This window comes from Peromyscus eremicus, chromosome 12, assembly GCF_949786415.1.
Source record: "Peromyscus eremicus chromosome 12, PerEre_H2_v1, whole genome shotgun sequence".
Taxonomy (NCBI): Eukaryota; Metazoa; Chordata; class Mammalia; order Rodentia; family Cricetidae; genus Peromyscus; species Peromyscus eremicus.
The window spans coordinates 72,908,864-72,931,170 of record NC_081428.1 but is presented as its reverse complement, the minus strand read 5'-3'; the positions used below and the strand labels follow the sequence as shown (position 1 = coordinate 72,931,170).

The 22,307-nt window shown below is 42.4% G+C and overlaps 1 protein-coding gene across 1 annotated transcript in view; it reads right to left on the bottom strand.

The window, feature by feature from the left end:
- The window catches only part of LOC131922958 (protein HIRA), an 89,761-nt gene that overhangs the window by 55,624 nt on the left and 11,830 nt on the right, over positions 1-22,307 (bottom strand). The window contains exons 2-7 of the mRNA XM_059277833.1: positions 15,122-15,184; positions 13,402-13,512; positions 12,156-12,246; positions 10,365-10,459; positions 2,269-2,364; positions 845-1,005 (exon numbers count right to left, since the gene is read on the bottom strand). Coding sequence (XP_059133816.1) covers positions 845-1,005; positions 2,269-2,364; positions 10,365-10,459; positions 12,156-12,246; positions 13,402-13,512; positions 15,122-15,184 — 617 coding nt within the window. The remainder of the gene's footprint in view (positions 1-844; positions 1,006-2,268; positions 2,365-10,364; positions 10,460-12,155; positions 12,247-13,401; positions 13,513-15,121; positions 15,185-22,307) is intronic.

The window sequence follows — 22,307 nt, the reverse complement described above, 5'->3', positions numbered from 1 at the left end:
GAAAAAGAAATCAATACAGTGGTGTCTCAAAAAAATTAAAAAATACAACACTATATGATCCAGCTTTATCACTCCTGGGCATGTACCCAACTCTACCCTACCACAGAGATGCTGGCACATCCATGTTTATTGATGCATTACTTACTACCCAGATGTCCATGAACAAATGAATGGACAATATGGTATTATTATGAACATATGATGAAAATATGATATACTTACACAAAAAGGAACTTTATTATGCTGTACAGAAAAATTAAATTCTGAAACTTGCAGAAAAACTGATAGATCTGGGAATTATTATATTAAGTAAGGTAATCTAGACTCGGACAAATATTGGATGTTCTCTCTTAGACATAGATCCCAGCTTTGGGGGAGGGAGAGAGAGACAGAGAGAGACAGAGAATGTGAGAATATGGGTCATGAAACCAGAAAGGGGATCACAAGATGGGAAAAAGAGCTGTTAAGGAAGTGGAACACAACAAAACGCAAAACATGGGAGCAGAAAGGATGCTACCAGAAGTAGAAGGCTACAAGAGAGGGCATGAAAATCAGGGAGCAGGCAAGAGGAAGATCAATAACAATAAACTATGTTTGAAAATGTTAGAATGAAACCTAAGAGACTGTATGTTAATCAAAAATATAATAAAATATTTTTATGCCAAAGCTAGCCATTGAACAGTTTCTCAAAAAGGAAAGATTTCTATCACCTAACTCATTAATTAACCCAAAGCTCAGACCCCTAGACTGCATGCACCCACATGGCCTGGACTATGGCTAGCTCCCTCTCTTCTCAAGAAGTATAGCAGGGGCTGAGGCCAAGCTCTAGACTGTCCTCAGTTACCTCATCAAAAGGTTTGGTGATGCTGGTCTCCAGCTGCCAGTCTAGCGTTCTCCATACCTTCAAGCTTCGATCATCAGCTTGAGAGGCAATGTATTTACCAACAGGGTCCCAAGTCAACCCTTTCACCAAGCCAGAATGACCTCTCAGGGTTGCAAGAATTTCTGTGAAGAAGCCAAAAAAAAAAAAAAAGATAAAATATGAGCAGGTGTTATCTATAAGAAAAACAACACTATATACAAAACATAAGTTGTAATGGCCCATGGAATGGACCTGAATAGTCTATCTTGACCAATCTCCACCCCTAAATACACGCAGAATAGCCCTATATTTCACCTCCACCAACACAAAAACTGAAGAAATGTCTGCATCATACAGGCCAGCATGAGCTAACACATGTGGGGATCACACCCCCACAAAGGAACAGCAATGACAGTACAGGCTGGAGTCACAGCTGCCAATTCTGACCCCATATCTTATCTGCAGCAGGCACAGATACTTGTAACCTGGAAGGTCTCTCAAGCAATTCTGATGTGAGCCTCCTGGACAGCCCCCAGAAGCAGCAGGCCTATCAGTTCAAAAAGGTCTTTTAAGTGAGTTATCTGGAAGTCAATGCTGAAAACACAATGCTCCTTCAGATCTGTAGTCAATGCCATACCACTCTACAACTGCCCCTCTTAAGGTAGAAACAAGTGTCCCTACACATAGTGGCAGTAACTTTCAGAAAGAATTAAAATGACTTGAATCCACTCAACAGATGATGTGCTTTATCCCACGGCAAAAATGGGCTCTAGAACCATGTGGGATATGTAGTCCTGCTGTCCTGGAACTCTCTTTGTAGTCCAGGCTGGCATCAAACTCAGAGATTCATCTCCTCCACCTCCTGAGTGTTGGAATTAAAGGCAAGCACCACATGCCCAGCTGTGACAAATATTTTACTAGTTATAAACTATAAAACTACACCAAATTATACAACATCTCATAATTTTAAATATAAGGAACAAAAAAAGCTACTCTCTTGCAAAACTGAGTTTGTAGTAGCCCACATCTGCTGGATAGTTTCTCAGAGATAGCAACTGAGCTGAGGCAGAAGGTGCACACAGTGTTTGTGGAGTGCCAGCAATCTCTCAATGCCAATTGTCCACATGCCACCTTCATGAACTCTGAAACAGTCAAGCTAGTACTCAGCTAGTTTTTCTTCAGCATAAATCTCTTTTTAAACATTGAACAAATATAGTTCATAAGGAATAACAAAACTTGGTTGCTGACAAGACACACAAATCCTTGACCACTTAACTTTCTGTGATGCAGATTAAAAACGCAGACAATCCATTCCCCATCCCAAACCTGCTACACAAACAGATAGGCATCACTGTTGGCAATAGCCCCTTTCTGCTGTTAACCAGTAGGGGGAACCCCAGACAGACCTGGGAACTTCACGGCATTCCAAATGACGACAGTGTTATCCACGCTGCAGGAGGCTAGCCAGGCGTCATGGGGAGACCATGCTACATCCATCACATCTGGAAGAAGACAGGTGCTATGGTAAAATCTCTTACCTGGTATGCACTGGTGATGGTGGGCACTTAGCAGCAACCTTTTCTGTAGGCCAGGCCAACTAACCCTGGAGTTTTCATTAATGGACACTCTTAGCCTGAGACTATAACAACTACTTTTATTTTGCCAAACTAGAAAAAAGTTTCTACTTAACATTTTTCAGTGGGCAGTGAATATCATACACTAAACTGACCACAGTGCACCGCACTGTTTACAAAGCAACTGAGGACACAGCCTGTGAGAACTTCCAGGTCATGTGGCTTCAAGCCCATGTGTAACCTGCCATTTCCTGCTTCTGTGGCCTCAAAGCTGCTCTTCAGCTTCTCAGCACTAGATGAGACAGTGTGCAGTAGAACACACAATCAAATCAAGAGCATGTGACCATGCAAATGTCATGGAGGCCAGCCCCACTACTGATCTACAGGGAATATCCTTTCCCTATTGAGTCCCAACAGAACCAAGTGACATTGTTTCTCACTTTCCTTTCACTCCTTTCCTTCCTTCCCTTCTAGTTTGTTGAGATAAGGTTTCACACAGCTCAAGCTACCCTAGATACATAGCCAGAGAAGACACGACCTTGAATTCCTGATCATTCTGCCTCTACCTCCCAAGTCCTGGGATTATGAATATGAGTTGTTGTGTCCAGCGTATTAACACTCATTTCTTTGTGACTCAGTTTTCTTACCTGTAAAACAATGATTTTATTTTTAAATCCTACCTTCCTAAGAATATTGTGAGGATGTGAAAAGCTGCAGTAGAACAGTACCAGGTACTTCAAGACACTGACAACGGTCAGCTGTGTTGGTGCCAATGACCATTCTTATCTTGCCCTGGTGTAAGGAATGCGGTCTTACCTATTTTTCTAACATCAATGCCTTGTACAGTTAATTGCCACATAGTCCTTTCCATGCAGAAATTGTTTCAAGATAGGAGAAAAATATTCAAAGTTTCTATTGCAACTTTTTCTAGCTTTTCTATCTTCAGTGACAGCCTGATAGACTTCCCTTTATTGACTGTGTTTGATAGATCACCATTCATATATACCAGCATGCTTCAGTTCATGCTCTGCCTAGGACATCTTCACGGCTTCCTTTATTTTACTCTATGATCTACTATAGAATCATTCATTACTATAAATACACCTAAATTAATACTTAACATTAACTCCCAAAGTCGGGTTGTTTTGTTGAGACAGGATATTGTTCTGTAACCCATGCAGTCTTCAACTCAGTATGCTGCTAGGATGACAAATGTCTGTCACTGCCCATGGCTCTGTAGGCTACTTTTCAAAGCCCTCTATGAACCAGGCATAGTGGATACGACAAGCCTGGGCTAGATATCAAGAGCCTGTCTCAAGAAAAGGAAAAAAGACTTCTGTGCCTTTACATTCCTACATACATCTATTTCAAAAGCAATGAAGATTGTGACCATTTTTTCCTCCTAATTTATTAGGTACCTTTTTTTAATAAAGGGAAATCTATTATCTAAAGTAGTCTTAATTTGCTCATGTTTTATGATTGTCTACTGAAATCATTCTGAGCAGTGGATGTTACCGTAACTGAATTCAGTGTCTACTTGATGAAGAAAACAAGAGCTTAGAGTTCTATAGGAGTAGACACTACGTTCCAATGTTTCTCTATAGCAGAAAAGATGTTGTCAGAAGCCAGGCAAGGTAGTATACCCCCTTAACTCCAGCATTCAGGAGGCAGAGGCAGGCACATTTCTGAGTTCAAAGACAGCCTGGTCTACACAGTGATGTGGTCAAATGGAACCCAGAAAACAGATACAATTTTCTTAGCAACTTCTAGACTAATGTCACATATATTATTTACCATCATCATCTATTCAGTTCCCATACTGCAGGATCTTTTTTTTTTTTTTTAAGATTTATTATATACACAGTGTTCTGTCTGCAGGCCAGAAGAGGACACCAGATCACATTACAGATGGTTGGGAGCCACCATGTGGTTGCTGGGAATTGAACTCAGGACCTCTAGAAGAGCAGCCAGGGCTCTTAACCTCTGAACCATCTCTCCAGCCCTTATATTGTAGGATCTTAATAAAGTAGTCTGTCACTATTCATTATACTTTCTTCTATTTCTGCTAACCTTGAAAAATGTCCCTTTGGCTAGAGATCTGATGAATACTCACTTCTATCTTCTCCTGGCTTAATTATCTAGTGTTTATCTCCTATTTATTTGGGTGTATGGTATATTTATTGAGGCTCTACATTAACTTCATAAATTGCTTAGTGGTTACTATAGGACATGTGAAGAGAATCTATTCCCTTTTTGAAAAGAGATGAGTCGTGTGTTATACAAAGTTCTTCAAGACAGCGTAGCCTCTTCAGTGCTGTTTTATCCAAGGCTTACAATGTGTCAAACGCTCACACTGCAAATGTTCTCAGCTGTAAGTAGTATTTATCCACTGGCTAGTCTGACATTTGTGTCTAGCTTCTCAGAGAATCTACACCTGTAATAATTTTCTCGGACTCCAGATTTGGAGCTTGTCTTTAAACTGTATATACCACTCCTCTCCCTCTGGCTAAAATAAACAAGCCTAAGTTTCCAGCCCAACCCCACCCTTATGATAGAATTTCTGGTCACTACTCCCATAATCGTTCTAGCAATTCCAAGAGGACAATTCTTCCAACACAAAGGCACTAGCTTGTTTAAACTCCTCTGACCCCTTGGTTTCTACCACAGTCATATCCACAGCCATGCTGAGAATCCTCCAAGACAGATTATTCAAATACCCTTTATCTTGATTCCAAGCTTCCAACTCCAATCAGCAACACCATCTCATTCTCAACCCTAACAGCAGTCCAGGATGCCTCCCAAGAATGCATTCCTTCTACCAATTTACCTGCCTTTACCCATTTTCACCAGTTCCCAACAAGTCAGCCTGGTTCAATCCAGCTCTAGTCTCTGTCTTTCTTGAGCATCTCCAACAGGCTTTAACCTAATGCCACCAACAAAACTTACAACTGCCAAAACAACTAACGGCTTCCCAGTTGTTAAGTCCAAATCAATCCTCACTTTATGCCAGTAAATAGTCTGCTTAATTGTTACACACACACACACACACACACACACACACACACACTTTTTTAATAGACCAAAGCATCTTTATTTACAGATTATTCTATGTGTGAGATTTTAAATTATTCACCAGTAAATTCTTGGATCTGATTACTTTCAGCAAAATGGTAGGGTATACAAAACTAAACATCCCACATCAGTAGTCTTCCTATATAATAATAACAAACACAGTAAGAAATAAATCTGAAAAACAATCCGATTCATAGTGCTACAAACATAGAAACAACAAACCGTGAGAACAAACCTAAGGATGGTAAGGACCTCTACAATAAAAACTATAAAACACTGAAGAAAGACGTCCAAGAAGGATGGACAGACTTCTCATGGTTGTGGATTAGAAGAACGTTAGAATAGCCACCTTACCAAGAGCAGCCTACAGATTCAATGCTGCCTGCATCAAAATTCCAATGTCATTCTTTTTGCTTGTTAGTTGGTTGGTTGGTTAGCTGTGTAGCCCTGGCTGTCCTGAAACTCACTCTGTACACCAGGGTGACCTCAAACTCAGAGATTTGCCTGTCTCGAGGCATGTGCCACCATGCCCAGCTGCCAATGTCATTTCTTTACAAAAACAGAATGAATACAAAATTCATATAAAAATATAAAAGTCCTAAGACCACCAAATTAATCACTGCTTTTTAAAAATGAATTTAAATTGGATTAGCTCTCTACAAACAAAGCATTCTGATGACTTGCATTTTTAAATTATTCATGACTCCCATTATCCTGAAGAATCATTTGAAATCTCCAAACTGATTTTCACATTGCAATTGGGAGGTATTTTATTCATGTTACCTCATTTAACTTAGAGAATTACATAAATGTGAGTTTTAGGTATCACCATTGTAACTTAGAAGTGAGTGTGGAACTGCCAGGGAAGCTCTTCCAGCCACCACAAAGCAGAGCTGCAGAGAAGCCTGGGTTTAGTGCAGCATGCTTTGTAACTCAGGGGTTTTAAAAATATGTATTGATTGATGGTGGTATGTACCTGTGCCTATGCGTATCTATGTACACCACATGCATACAGAAGCCACAGCTGTTGGAAGAGGGCATCAGATCCCCTGGAGCAGGACTATGTGGGTGCTGGGGAGTGAACCAGGGCCCCCCCGGAAGAGCAAGCAGTAACCACTTTTAATCACTGGTCCATCTCTCCAGCCCTGTAACACAGGTGTTTATTTGGTTGGTTTTTGTTTGTTTTTTTAAGCCAACGCTCAGGCTTTATTCTGGAAGTGGTGCCATCCTTAGTTATAAAGGAAAATGCATAAGGAATGACTACTATAATGATTCAAAATGAAATATTTTAAGACAGTCAGGAAGTGGGGAGTGGGTAGAGAAGAATAAAGGGAGGATGGTCAACCAGTATCTGAGACAGCACAGGGTTAGCTAGTGTTTGAGTGCACATTTCAGGATCTCAATGTGTTGCCCTCCTTTACTAGGAAAAGTTCACAGACTTTCTAGACTCATCTCATCCTCTCTTCATGGTTTCACTATTTCAAACCTTCCATCTCTTACTTGTGTTCAGGACTCCTACTTCCAAATTCTCACCAGCACATCCACAACCAACCTCTGAAACCTTCCTCCTTGCAAACAGACATCTCAGAATTCTGGGAATGACATCCTTTCCATTGTTCAGCATGGATACAGAACATGTATATCCACTCCATGTTCAGTGTAACATGACCTTCCCTGAATTCTTCTACAATTCTATACAATGTTTCTCAAAAACTTGAAATAATATATTAGTAAGTAATTTAGAGCTGGGAGTACTGGGAGCTAATAATCCCAGCAATTTGAGAGACTAAGGCAGGTGAACAGTATGTTCAAGCCCAGCCTGGGTACTATTGTGAGACACATCTCAAAAATCTAAAGTGAAAAGGTTAGGGAATTCAGCAGGAGGGAGTATGTATGAGGCCTAGGTCAGCAACCACTGCAGCGATCACAACCACAACCCATCCTGCAGTTTACTGTTTTCCAACTTTCTCACAGAGAATCAATTTAAAAACTGAGCTTGGTTTTGGGTTTGGGTTTGTTTGTTTCTTTGGGGGGTTGTTTTGCTTGCTTGTTTGCTTGTTTCTGAGACACGGTCCTGGAACTCACTCTGTAGACCAGGCTGGCCTCAAAGTCACAGAGACCCGCCTGCCTCCGCCCCGAGTGCTGGGATTAAAGGCATGTGCCACCACTGCCCAGCCTAATTCTGTCTTTTTCTTTTTTTTCCTCCTCGTTAAACCTGTCAAGTATATATTTTCACCTTTTGCTTTTCAAAGACCCAGTGCCTTCTTACTCATTTATCTCTGCTTTTCACTAACATCCCTTCTTGGGCAGTTTTGCCCAGACCTGCTAAGAACCAGTGAACAGAAGTAAGAAGTCTGCCACTTGAAGGCAGCCAACCAAAGGACGCCCAGAGGTGGTGGCACAGGAGAGATGCTCACATCACAGCTCAGCCTGAGTCTCAGGTGAAGGCCCCATGACAATCCTCACTTGACATCCTACCTTCTGGGTACTTATGCCAAGCTCCAGTGAGGCCCAACTATACTCCCTGTAGGACTGTATGAAGTAGTAAGGGCAGATGGCACATTTTTGTTGCTATCAAACTGTAATACACAGTTACTGCTTTCATTTTCACAGATGTGCAATCACTAAGATTCAACCTTTGGTTGTTAAGAGATGAATTTAGCCAGGATGGTGGTGGCACACACCTTTAATCTCAGCACCCAGGAGGCAGAGGCCAGCAGATCTCTCTGAGTCTGAGGCCCACCAGTCTGCACAGTAAGTTCTAGGACAGCTAGGGCTATATAAGGAAGCCTGTCTCAAAAGAAAATGAAACAAAATAAAACAAAAAAATTCATTTCTCCTTCTGGAGGCTAATGAGATGACTCAAGAGTTAGGAGCATATACAGCTCTTGTAGAGGATCCAAGTTCAGTTCCCAGCACGACACTGGGCAGCTCACAACTGCCTATAAGTCCAGATCCAGGGAGTCTGATGCCCTCTTCTGACTTCCAAGGGCACCTGCAATCACATGTGCATACCCACACATGGACACATTATTTTTATTTTGGTTTTTTGGTTGGTTGGTTGGTGGGTGGGTGGGTAAGTGGGTGGTTTTTCTTTTTGTCTGGTTTTTTGGTTTGGTTTGGTTTTTCTAAGACAGGGTCTCACTGTGTAGCCTTAGCTAGCCTGGAATTCATTGTATAGATCAAGCTAGCCTTGAACTCATAGAGATCTGCCTGCCTCTGCCTCCTGAGTACTAAGATTAAAGGCATGTACCACCATGCCTGGCCTGAACACATAATTTAAAATAAAGTAATATCTTTTAGAGAGGGAGCAGGGCAGACTAGAGAGAGGGGTCAGCAGTTAAGAGCACTGGCTGCAACTCCAAAGGACCCAGGTTCAATTCCCAACACCCACAATGTGACTAACAATCACCTCTAACTCTTGTTCCAGAGGATCCAACATTCCTCTTCTGGCTTCCACAGGCACTGTACACATGTAGTGCACATATAAACATGCCACAAAATATCCATACATACAATATAAAAATAATCTCAAAAAATATTTTTAAGAAATGAGTTTATTCACACTTAAAGTTACAAGAATTGGCTGAGCATCTATTATTAGTGAAGGCTCATTCCTAACGGCATGTTTTGTTTTGTTTTTGGTGTTTCTTCCCCAACCCCTCAAACCCATCCATCCACACTCCAACCCCTCAAACCCATCCATCCACACTGAACTGATGTCCACTTGCACAAGCCTGTTTTCTTAGTGTCTCAATAGGGAACACCACTGTGTAAGCACCTATCCAGGATCTGTACCACCCTCCTTCATTTTTTGCAAGCTGGTTTCCCATTCTTTGCTCTCCTTCCCAATGACATAGGCCCTTGTAGCTTTGTGACAAGTTCCCCAGAGCTGTCAGACAAACTTCTCTTTCAATGTTCTTAACAACTCACTGTGCTGCTCCCTGTTGTAGTACCTGTGAAGACTAGCTGTGGTTTTGGTTTTGGTTTGTTTTTTTTCCAGCTATGGTTTTAAAAACTAAAAATAAAACAAAAGGCCTCCACCTCGATACTCACACCCAGTCCAGCCTTGTCCTTTCTGATGCCCACAGTCCCTACTAGGCTGAACCACAGCCTTCTTCAAAGAAGTCTCAATTGTACACATGTGGATCACGTTATTTGGTACCTCTAAAGTGCACAGGCTTTATACTGTTCGCAATCTGCTGATTGAAGACTAATCTTCCTCCTCTTCAGCTTAAATCTGTAAAATCTGACTCTTTCCAAACTAAGCCTATTTAAACCATTTTATAAACATATTCGAAGTCATGTTTTGAACAGGACCAGTGAGATGGCTCAGCAGGTAAAGTTATTTGCTATCAAGCCTGACAACCTAACTTTGCTCTCCAGAACCTACATAGTAGAACAAAGAACCAACTCAGGCAAATCGTCCTCTCACCTCTACATGTTTACAGTGGTATATGAGCTCACACACACAAATTAATGTATGGATGCATAGATGTAAAAAAGAAATAGACACTTTCCAATGGGTACCTACAGGCTTGTTTCTTAGGAATAAATAAAATGTGTTTATGGACTCAGTGACCCAAGAGTGAAGGTACTCCTGCAGAATAAACAACAGAGGCTGGAAGCTGTATGTTACATGCTATCACAGTGTGTGTTGGTAATTAAATGCAGGTAGAGGCAGGTGGTAGAGCCAGTGACTGCATAAACACTGGCGACAATTAAGGGACAAGTGGTGATAGGGAAATCCCAGAAAGTACATTAAGGACCAAACAGTAGCAAAGGGACATAAAGGTGCTAAAGATTGCTAAGGCAACTACCAGGGACTCACTTACACAAACAAGTAGCCCACTTACCCCCTGAATGACTCCGAAGGATGGAGACACACCGCCATTGCTCCACATTGGCAAGCTTACCACTGGAGCCAAACACAGTGCTGGGCCCAATGTACCTGTGTGAAAGAGGCATGAGACATGCACTCATGGAGTATTCCACGTGCTGCTCAGGGATGTTCCCTATAGCACAGTTTATCATAGCAAACAAAAAAAGCAAAACCAGATAGTAGCTAAAAGCACCAGGCTGTTATACAAAAGGTGTGGCACAGGTGGTAACAAGGTCAATCGTGCACTTGTAAAATGCTACTCAGCCATTGCAAATCTTGAACAGAAAATTTTTCAAGACAGACTAAGTGAAAGAAGCATACCAGAGGATATCATCTACAATATGATACCATTACAGAGAGTAAAAAATACATGTAACATACATTCTACACATGGACTAGAGCAAAGGAATATATACTAGAAAAAGAACAAAATCTTAACCATGGCTTTCTTTAGGTAGTGGGACTACGAAAGATTTCTATCTTTTACATTTCAAAATTGTATACTAAATGTTATTTATGTTGGCTATTTAAGATAGGGTATCACAAATGAGTAAATAAATAAATCCCCAGGCATGGTGATGCATACCAGTAATCTCAGCATTCAGAAGGTAGAGATAGTGGGGTCAGAAATTCAAGGTCATCCAAGGGCCTAGGCTACATGAGCCCGTCCTTAAAAAAATTAATAATAATAATAATAATAATAATAATAATCCCAGCACTCAGGAGGCAGAGGCAGGCAGATCTCTGAGTTCAAGGCCAGCCTGGTCTACAGAGGGAGTTCCAGGACAGCCAGGGATACACAGAGAAACCCTGTCTCAAAAGAAAAAAAAAAAAGAATATCAACTATATTTTTATTTGAAGACAAGGTGTCTCACTCACTGTGTTACCCAGAATAAATTCCTGGGTTCAAGCCAGTCCCTCCTGAGTAGCTAGGTCCACAGGCAGAAGCCACTATGCCTAACTCAAAAAAAGAACAATTTTTTTAAGTCGCTTTATAATGTATTAACGCTCTGACCTAAAAGTAAGAAAGAAAGATCCCAAGAGTCACATTACTAACTCTTGTTGGAGTATGAAAGCGGGAGCCCATGTCCACAGCCTCTATAAACACCCTTTGCTCTACAGCTACACTTACCCAGTCAGCTCATGAGGCAGTCAAGTGGGCACGAGAAGACAGCATGACTCTGCTCTCAAAGCCACGGCCATGGTTACTCTGGCTGAATAATGATGCCAGGTCTAGGGCACAGCCTGGGTGGCCCAGAGTCACATGGAAAGCTTATTGTGGAACACAGTACCAGGACCCACTCTGCTCATGGATAAAGAAAAAACTTCCTCAGATGATCCTTGGTTCATTTTGGGTGCAGAGCAGGAGGTGCCGCAAGAGAAGACTACCACAAAATGAGGCAAAGAAAAGTGGGCTCTGGATTCCCAGCCTCGATTCCAGCAAATTTTAGCCATGTTTGTAAGTGAAGGTTCCATGTAAAATTTTATTTGAATAACGAAACAAGCCACTATGCCAACAGCTTTGTAAGGATTAACCCTTCCTTCTCAGCTAAATCTACCAGAGGGCAGCTGACCAGCAGGAAGAATGGAAGCCTCCGACTCGCTCATCAGGCTTCGTCCACCATCAGGCTTCGTTCTGACCTATGGGAACTCCTTGCTACTTAGAATGTTGGGACTTCTATGCCAGGATGGGAAAGGTGACTTTGATAAAGACCAGCAAAGAAGCTTCTAAAAATTAAATGTGAAAAAGGAAAATGATGCTTACGTAGCCCGCTTCCACACCATAATCAGTTTGTCATCTCCCCCAGAAGCTAAATACATCCCACTGTTTGACCACCGCACACAGTTCACACATGCTGGGAAGAAAAAAAAATAAGGTGATGAAAATCCAATAGGCATGCCCATTTGCATTATACAGAGTCTGTAAGAAGTAAAAGGTTTATAAGACTACCTAACCTATTTATGACATCTACTATGTAAGAGTCCCAGAGAAACAATTCAGTTAACATTAATCTTGTGTTATAACAAATGACCAGAATAGTCTGGAGGGGAAATATGTATAATCTGAGAATTGTGCTCAATGAAACAGACAGTAAGAGGCTTATTTCTATGAACAGCAATAAACTTCATTATTTCCAAAGGGTTGTCTATTGATGAGATGAATTTCAACAGGGATTATTCTCAAAATGAAACATGTAATAGGAAGGCCAAGATGCCTTTTCCAAAATTTTCCAAGAAGCTTCTGGGTAGAACATATAGCTCTGAATAACCTCAATTATCCAGTGCCAGACCTTTTAAATTTGTATTTTCCAAACTTCTCAGCACAGGAGACTGACTGACTCTGTGTGTAGTTAAACTAAGTCCAGCAGAAGGCCCCCAGGCTTCTACTAGGTTAGAGCCTCCAGGAGTACACACAGCTCAATCTTCAGGAGATATGAAATGTGATGGACCCTAATAAAGTTGAAGCCAATGCATAGCCTGTGAGCAACTTATGTTCTGGACCCAGTGACTCTGAGGCTTGTTGGGAGGGTAAGAACACACAAAGCAGAGGAAGGAACTAATATCCAAACACTGGTAACTGTCAGTGGACTAAGGCACTGCATACAACAGGGAAGGAAACCATGACACTGCTCCACTCTAAAGGGTCCTGGCAGAGACTCTTACTGACACAGCACCAATCTGAGACATCTGGTGAGTTGTCTCGTGTCCCTTCCCCAGAACACTGCTGTGTCCAGGTCGCTGGCCCCAAAGCCCCATGGAATCAGGCAGTAACGACTCATGAGCAGGAAATCACCAGAGGTACCTGCAGACTGTCCAAAGATGGTTCTGTGGGCGGGCCGAGTCTTCTGCCGAATAACTCACCCAGGTGTGCAGCCAACATCTGTGCCTTCAGACAGCAGGCCGGGGGAGTTAACGCCGCACGGGGCCTTATCTTTCTAATTACAAACACATGTGCTAACCTTGGGCACTCTGCCAACACGCAAAGCCTGCAAAGGGCCACTCTGTAATACCTAAGTGATTGTCCATCTGGCAAAGCATCTTGGGAATACTTTCATCCTTCTCGTCATCCTCCTGGAGGACTGGAGACATATTCCAGATCACAACCTTCCCAGAATCCTGCCCTGGAATGAAGGAGCAAAAAAAGCTCAATATGCAAGGAGTGGAAATTTGATATTGATAACATGAACTATAGAAAATGCTCATTTAGTTTCTATAAATCATACTTGACTAGATCTAAGCAGACTTATCTGAATTATTAATGTAAATGACACAAAAGGTGAGGAAAAAAAAACAAGGACCTACAGGGATCCAAAAGACAGGGGATTTAATAGTAGCTGAGGCCAGCCTGAAAAGAACTCTGACTGAACTACACATTAGGAGGGACAGAGCCCCTGCGTGGCCTCTGAGGTTCTCATTCCTACCCAGAACACACAGACTCCTCATCTACAAAACAAAGAGGAAGAAACATCACTATCCAGGCCCCTTTCAGGTCTGTGCATGGGCACTGAGGAAAAGGAGAAAAGTGCAGTCCCTACCAGGGTCTCCCTCCCCTTCAAGGTGCTGCCTGGATCCGGTGGCTGTTTCCAGAACTGACTGGACGCTTTGAGACCCAAATTTGAAATGTGCCCTGAACACAGGAAAAAGGGCTCATTACCTTCTTATCTGCCCTTTGCAGTCACCTATAGATGGAGATCAACCAAAAGAGGGAATTTAGGAGGGTCATAAGTTGATGCCAGCTGTGCTGAAAAAACTATCTATACATTTTACTAATTAATTTTCTTTGTTTTCCATCTCTATAACACAAGTCATGAAAGGAAAAAAAAAAAGCAATGAATGGCCTGGAATGGATGTTCCAAAGTGATTACAAAATGCTTGAAACTTCCTCTTGGCCAGTATATAAAAATATTGCCTAAATATTTCTCCTAGACCTGAGAAAAAAGCCTCCTCAACCACAACCTCCTTGCACATGTCTCTGGGCAAAATGGCCTACTATGAACCCACCTTGTAGCACCTGGAGGTGCGGGATGGGGGTTCCTGAGCAAATGCCACTTCTTAATAAATAAAAGCTTAGTTTCCTGGCATAAAAATGGTGTTTGTTGTCTTTCTAAACAGAACCATGCTACCTCAATATTACAATAGATGCTGAATAAGCATGCTGATAATACTATGGATGATATTTTTAAATGCTCTGGGCATTCTTTCTTTCTCAGTAACACAGTCAAATTACTCTGTCCAGAAAATAGGCACAGTTTAGCCATCCACTCCTCTTTTCAACTAAATAGAATACTGACAGAATCCTTGCCTCTGTAGCTGATCTTTGTCTAGGGGCCTCTTGCCAATTTATATCTAACAACTCTGGGTGTAGGAACACAAATTCATTCTAATTTTAACTTAATTAAAAAAATAGTAATTAGAATGATAAGCCAGCTTCACAATATTTATAAGATCATCTTACAGACCCCAAAAAGTGTTCATCTTCAAGTAGTACTTCACTTTGTAGTCTAGACTGGCCTAGAATTCATATCTTCCAGACTTCCAAGTGCTGAGATCACAGGCCTATGCCACCATATCCAGCTCAGAAAAGTTTATGATTTAACCTGTTCAAATTGTGCATTTTAAACTAAGTCACAGCCAAATTGCAAGGGAAGCTGTCTCTTTACAGCTAACCATGGGTCACCAGGAGAAGCAGAGCATGATAACATGGATGTGATGTTCACTCTAGAAACATACCTTGTCCTCCAGTTGCAAACTTGGTCCCATCAGGGTGAATATCAACTGAAAATATCGGCTTGCCTGGAAAAAAAGAAAAACACATCTAACTTGGCATTTATTCACTGGGAAACAACAACAAACTCTCATTTTTTAATATTGATTACTCAAATAACATCTCTAATTTTACACCTAAGGACAAAACAACAGGCTACAGCTAAAACTATGATTAAGAACGGAGAGATCTAACAGCTTCAGTTGGCCAAAACTGCTAGCAACTCGATAAGCAACACCAGACAGCTGAAAACCCAACGGAGAAGCAGGACGTCATCAATCAGGACGTCATCACTGAGGGACCTGAATATATAAAGGCTATGAACTGTCTGCAATAAGAGCTCAAGTCACAAGCTCCTGTGACCTGAGGACGTCTCCCTATCATGTGGGTCTCTACTTGACTAACAGCTTGGAAAGAAGGGCACTCTCCAACCTTCTGACTGGCTGGCTGTCAAGAGCAGGCCCAATGGCTCATCAAAGCCTAGGGCTCTCCCTTCCCTTCTGGTTCCTCAAGGTGGTCCTCTAAGTCTGTACTACACACACACAGTGTGGAGCAATTCCCTAAGACAAAGCACTCAATCTCGGAAGGAAGCTCTTACGACTCAGAATGTTCTGAAGGGAGATGAAACATTCTATACTGGAGTGAAGCTTCTTAAAACTTACAAAGTACATAATAAAAACTTCAGGAAACTCCTGAAACTAACAGACACAGTCTCCCTTCCTCCCCAAGTTTATATAAGCCAGTAAGGCCTACTGAGAGACTTTCAGACTAGCCAAGCTGCCTAGAAAAGGCTCAGACCAACTGAGGATCCTGGAAGAGAAACTCTCCCCATGTCAAGCTGCCTGCAGGCTGGGTAGTGCACTCCAGGTTTCCAGCTTTCATAAGCTGTCACCCATGCTGGGTGGGCTTTTGGAGATGCAGCTGTCTTTGAGTCTTCCATAATCTTGTATGCAACCCCTCATCCATACTCCTGTAAGTAAACACCCCCCCCCCCAAAAAAAAAAAACACCTCACTGGTTCACTAATTTGGACTTTGATGATATCCTTACTTTGTATGGCCATTGGTTCCCTATATGGGGTAAGTAGACATTTGCTCACATCCCTCCAAGGAGTAGTATCATACAACAACACAGCACTTCTCTCTGGACCTCTGTTAAAGTGGCTGTTCAGTTCCTGAGGGTAAAGGGTTAAAGGAGGTTCTCAGAAACCACAAAGGGTCCCTCTGGACTCAAGCCTGGCTGAGGAATTTATGGCTTGCAGGGTAGACCAAGTCAGGCAAAGAAACCAAAACCACATAGTCTGTGGAAGGCAATCTAAGGGCCTTGTACCAAGTGGGTGTTTGTCCATCGCCCTGGTCTGCTTCCAAGGCCAAAAGTACAAAAGCTTCATGAGACTCAGTAGTTGCTACTGGGTTGATACTACATCTATGAGTGACAGATTAGAAATGTGACAGTCGGGGGCTGGAGAGATGGCTCAGTGGTTAAGTGCACTGGTGTTCTCCCAGGGGACCCGGGTTCAATTCCCAGCACCCACATGACAGCTCACAACTGTCTGTAACTCCAAGATCTGACATCTCACACAAATATACATGCAGGCAAAACATCAATGCATATAAACTAAATAAATTATTTTTTAATTAAAATTTTTAAAAAATTTTAAAAAAAAAGAAATGTGATAGTCAACTGAGCATCAGCAACTACTATTATAGACGAGGGATGAAAAGTCATTAGCTCTAGATGACTGAAGTGAGTAAGGTGGTGGGAGTCTATAGTATGCACCTGAGGGAAAGCTGTAAACCCTTATGCCAGTGTGGAAAATACAATGTGGTACTCAAAGGCAGTAACCAATATAGGTCCTTGGTGATGCCTCTTGGCATCATCTTCCAGAGTCTTGTCTGTATGATCAAATCAAGCATGAACTCCCACAACACAGAGAAATACATTTTCATTCTTACTGGTCACTAAGTGGTAGTGGAAGAAACAGCTATACAAGGCCACTACACAGCAGGTGTGTCAAACACAAATGGAAACCTTTGGAAATCACACTACATGTTCATTCCATGGTCTCCAATGCTGAATTCCAAATTAACAAAAGCTAACACAATAGACCCCCATCATCATACTGGCAGCCCTTGCCTGGCCCCCAAGTTTCCTCAGTGATCTCCAGGCTAATTGAGAGCCAGAACTCTACCAAAATTGGACAAGTCTAAAAAGCAACTGCTTGGTGACTTTCTGGAGCCATGCAGGTGCAGGTATGCAGGTGCACAAGTGCGCACGCGCATGTGCACACACACACACAAACGCGCACACACACACACACACACACACACACACACACACACACACACACTGTTAAAAAACTAGCCTGTACACTGGACACATCATATCTGGCCCTCACTGTCTCTGACACGGGCTATCCTTTTATTCCTGGGCGTCATGCTGTGAGCCCCCACACAGCTCACACTCTAGATCGCTCTCAAGGAGCAGACCTGGCAGTGGGTGCACTTGGAGGTGAGAGGACCTGCAAGTCAGTCTTCCCCCAGATTCCAGACACAGCAGCTCTTAATCAGTTTTGTCTTACTCTTCAAGCAAGGAACCCATGGACTGGCAAGATGGCTCAGGTAAAAGTATTCTCCACCAAGCCTAACTACCTGAGTTCAATCCCTAGAACTCACACAATGGGAGAACCAACTCGGAAAGTTGTCCTCTGACCTCCAGACACACATTGTGATACAAGAGTATACAAACATAGATACATTCATACACACAATCATACATACATATACACACAAATGTACACACTCGTTTTTTAAAAAATTAAGAAAAAGAAAAGGATAAAAAAAACTGCACAGTGTCATAAAGGAAGGTACATCCTGAAAGTAAGGTGAGGAAGAGCAGAAAGGCTCTACCTGGGGCCACACTGGCATGCTCATGCTCTTCTTTGACATCACACTTACCCAAAGGCTAAAGGATAGGAGAGAAGGGACTCCAAAACAGTGGCTTTCTTGCCTATCCAATCTAAAAAGAGTCCCCCAAGGCTTGAGAAACCAGAAAGACCATCTGGAGTAGTGGGCCTAGCCTCAAGTCATGCAGGTACTTTTTTCCAATGGCTGTGATACTCAGCATTAAGACAAGGCAGTGAGTCCTGCCAGATACCAAGGTACAGTGGCAAATTAGCACCAAGAGGTCCTGTGGCATTCAGGACAGATGACTTCTCCAAGTATGGTAAGGACAGCAACAGCCACCTCTAACGGGAGATTTCTAAGGATGAAGAGCCAGGCCCATGCTGGACACACCTGGTGAATGCTGCCTCTCCAAGGCTAGGATCAACCCTCACCAGAACATGCTTTTGCACATCTGATCTGCCCCTAAAACTCTGGGGGAGAGGGAGAAGGGGGGCTCAAACCAGGTATTTTCTAAATTTTATACCACTTCCTGGGATAAATAACTCTAACATTCTCATTTTACACTACAAAGAAACTATTTTCCCAGAGCCATACAGCATCCAGCTCTAAAGCCTGAGGTTTTGAATATTGTTATATGGTACCTAGCTAAGCAAAAGAATCTACCACTGCTGTGAACAGGAAGCAAAGAAGGGTGGGAGAGTGGGCCAGAGCATGAATGTGTTTCATGACTCAATGTGAGCCTTAGACCTGCTGTGCTGGACACACCACTTCAGGCCCTTGCACTACTTCAGCAGGCCCCAAGAAAACACAACTCCCTGGGACGCTTGCTTCTGTGTGCTTCTTTCGCCTTGAGTTGGGACTAATCCCGTGCTAAGCTAAACCTTAGATCTCTAGTATCTCAGCTTTTGCTGTCAGAAAAATCTGGTTCCCAGTTCAACTACCATGCTTTGAAGAGGCCTCAGTTGTCCAAAGAGAGCGGATTGATGAGTACACACAATAGTGAGAATCAAGACCCTGAGTACAGACAGTTAAGGCAATCTAGACACAAGCTGCTAAAGCCACCTCAGCAGACTCAGTAAATCTGAGGTAATGTCAACTTGATGAGCCTTGTCAACTTGTGGAATCCTAAGCAAATCATAAAAAAAAAAAAAAAAAAAAAAAAAATGGCTGTTTTAAGTCAATAAGGCTAGAGGGTAGTATATCACACAGGGATAACCCAAAATAGCAATTCATCTACCTTTTGGCTTCAGACAACTTAAGAAAAGCATTTGTCATTTTAACTTAAAAAAAGGAAAAAAGGTTCTATGTCTTGTAACAGGCATTAGGAAAGAATGGCTTTCTGTCCTGTAAGTCTGTGAAATGTCATATTACAAATTGACCTTCTTAGGAAACTTGTCAGAACACTTACTTGCATGCCACAAACCATTCTTGTTACCCAAGAAGTCGACTGCACAGATACCAGTTATAGCCTATGTCTTTAGAACACATACATTAAAGCAACCCCTAGATGCTTTCTCACCCAACCCACATTTATAAATATATACAGTGTGCCTAATATAAACACACATAGTATGATAATCTTTATGTATAGGAAGCTCTCAGAATTAAAGATAATCATACAAATCTAAGTGGAAAGATGTACAGTGATAGTTTTAAAAAAAGAAAAAAAAACTACTTAATTTAGTCTGGGGCTTCCTTTAAGAAGTAACAGTTCAGTCCTAATGGTCGAGGGCAAGTCAGCCAGAAGGGTGGGATCAGCCAGAAGATACACAGCATTGAATCAAGAAGCAGCCTGGCCGGGCGGTGGTGGCACACGCCTTTAATCCCAGCACTCGGGAGGCAGAGGCAGGCCGATCTCTGTGAGTTTAAGGCCAGCCTGGGCTACAGAGCAAGATCCAGGACAGGCACCAAAACAACACAGAGAAACCCTGTCTCGAAGGGAAAAAAAAAAGGCAGCAGCCTGATAGACTGCCCCAAAGTTCATGAGGTAAGCATAGTCAGATGAGGCCCCATCCAGGAGCTTAGGCCTTATTCAAATAGTACATTTTAATGGAGCAATGCCAAGGTCACATTCACATTCTGACTCAACAAATGCTGTGTCGAAAAACAAGGGGGTCTCAAGGCTCCAGAGGAAGGTGGAAATAAAGGAACAGGTTTAGATCTTAATGTTGGCCCTCTCTGGACTGACTCCTTCAGTCCTGCCTCCTATCTGTTATACAACTTTGATTAATTGTTTAATTTTCCCAAACACCAAGTTTCCTAATCTGTAGAAGTGGTGAGGACATGCTCAGCTTACAAACACCTGCTCTTTGTGGATAAATCAGGATACTGTATCCTAATACTTCTAAGATGCATCTACTTCATAACTGAACATTTCTCAGACCAGGATACATTTAGTGAAAGGTATGCCTGGTTTCCTGACATCACTTTTTCTTTCTTAGTGATACTTGATGCATCGCAGGTTAGATGAAGTATAGAGGTGGACCTGCACAGCACTGCCAATGAAGGGCTGGCTCCCAACTCCACATAGCCTAGGCCTCTCAGTCCCAGAAAAGCAGTCACTACATCTTGTCAATGGGAAGGACCTTAATGAAGGGCTCTTGAGCCAAGGGAAAGGATCTTACCAGCTTGGCTGGCTCAAGAACTATTCCTTTGGCACAGCAAGATAATGACAAATTTCCAACTATCTCCAACTTCAGGCCTTTCTTTGCATAGAGACAGAGACAAAGGATAAATCAGCATAAACCTTGAACTCGAGCAATGTTGGGCACTGTGGTGGCTTGAATGTAATTGGCCCCATAAGCTCATAAGGAGTGGCACTATGAGGAGGTGTGGCTTTGTGAAGTAGGTGTGGCCTTGTTGGAGAGTGTCACTGTGGCGGATGGGCTTTGAGGTCTAATATATGCTCGAGCCACACTCAGTGTCTCCATTCACTTCCTGTTGCCTACAGATCAAGACATACAATTCTTAGCTCCTTCTCCAGCACCATGTCTGTCTGCAGGCCACCATGTGGCACCATGATGATAATGGACAAAACCTCTGAAAATGAAAACCACCCCAATTAAATATTTTTCCTTTATAAGAGTTGCCGAGGCCAAGTAGTGGTGGCCCACACCTTTAATCCCAGCACTTGGGAGACAGAAGCAGGAGGCTCTCCATGAGTTCAAGGCCAGCCTGGTTTATAGAGTGAGTTCCAGGACAGCCAGGACTGCTTAACAGAGAAACACTATCTCGAAATTCCAAAAAAAAAGAAATCCTTAAAATTCTTTAAGAATTCTTAGAAATGGCTTTTCTCCTAGCAGAAAACACTATCAGAGTTTTGATAAGAAATTATACTAAACTTGTTTTGAGTTTTTTGTTGTTGTTTAGTTGGTTGGTTTTGGTTTTTTTGGCAAGGTCTCACTATGTAGCTCTGGCTAGCCTGAAACTATATAGACCAGTCTGACCTTGAACTCACAGAATGATGCTTCTGCATCCTGAATGCTAGAATTACAGGTGTGCACCATCACTCCTGGCTTACCTTCACTTAGTTCTAAATTTATCAGTATTTATTGAGACACACTCTATTGGGTACTTCCTGGGGCAGAATGCAATGAGTGAAGGCCTTAAATTACCCAATCTCCAGTTCCCAGGACATTCACAGCATGTTTCAAGCTAATCTTCCTAGTGAGCTGTTAAGAGTATAAAAGCCCAGAGAGAGAGGTATGATGACATGAACCTGTAGTCCTGACAAGGAGACCATTTAATGGGGAGAGGGCTGTATGTTCTAAAGGTAGACTCCTCGAAACTCAGGAAGTAAACTTACAAGTTTCAGCAAGTCCCTGAAACACAGATTCCCTCAGACCACTGAGCTGTATGTCCAAGCCCGGCAGTGAGTTACCTCCCGGGCTCCAGTTTCCAAGAGTTGTCACTCTCACTAGCACAGGCTTTTGGAAATCCAGCTGTCTTTCAGTCATTCCTCTCCTGTAAATAGTCCTTCATCTACGTCCCTTTAAATAGCACCAGTAACCTCACTACTTCACCAAGTTGGACTCTGATGGTATCTCCACGTTGGTCTGTTGTTGATACCTTAGCTGAGCTGGGCAGAGATTTGCTCACGTCTGTCTCTCCATAGTGCCACACAGCACACATGGTAGAAGAGAACTGAACCTTCTAAGTTGTCGTCTGACCTGCAGTGCACCCTATGGTAAACATGTACACACCCCTACACTGAAAATTAGTGTATATAATACATCAAGGATACTACC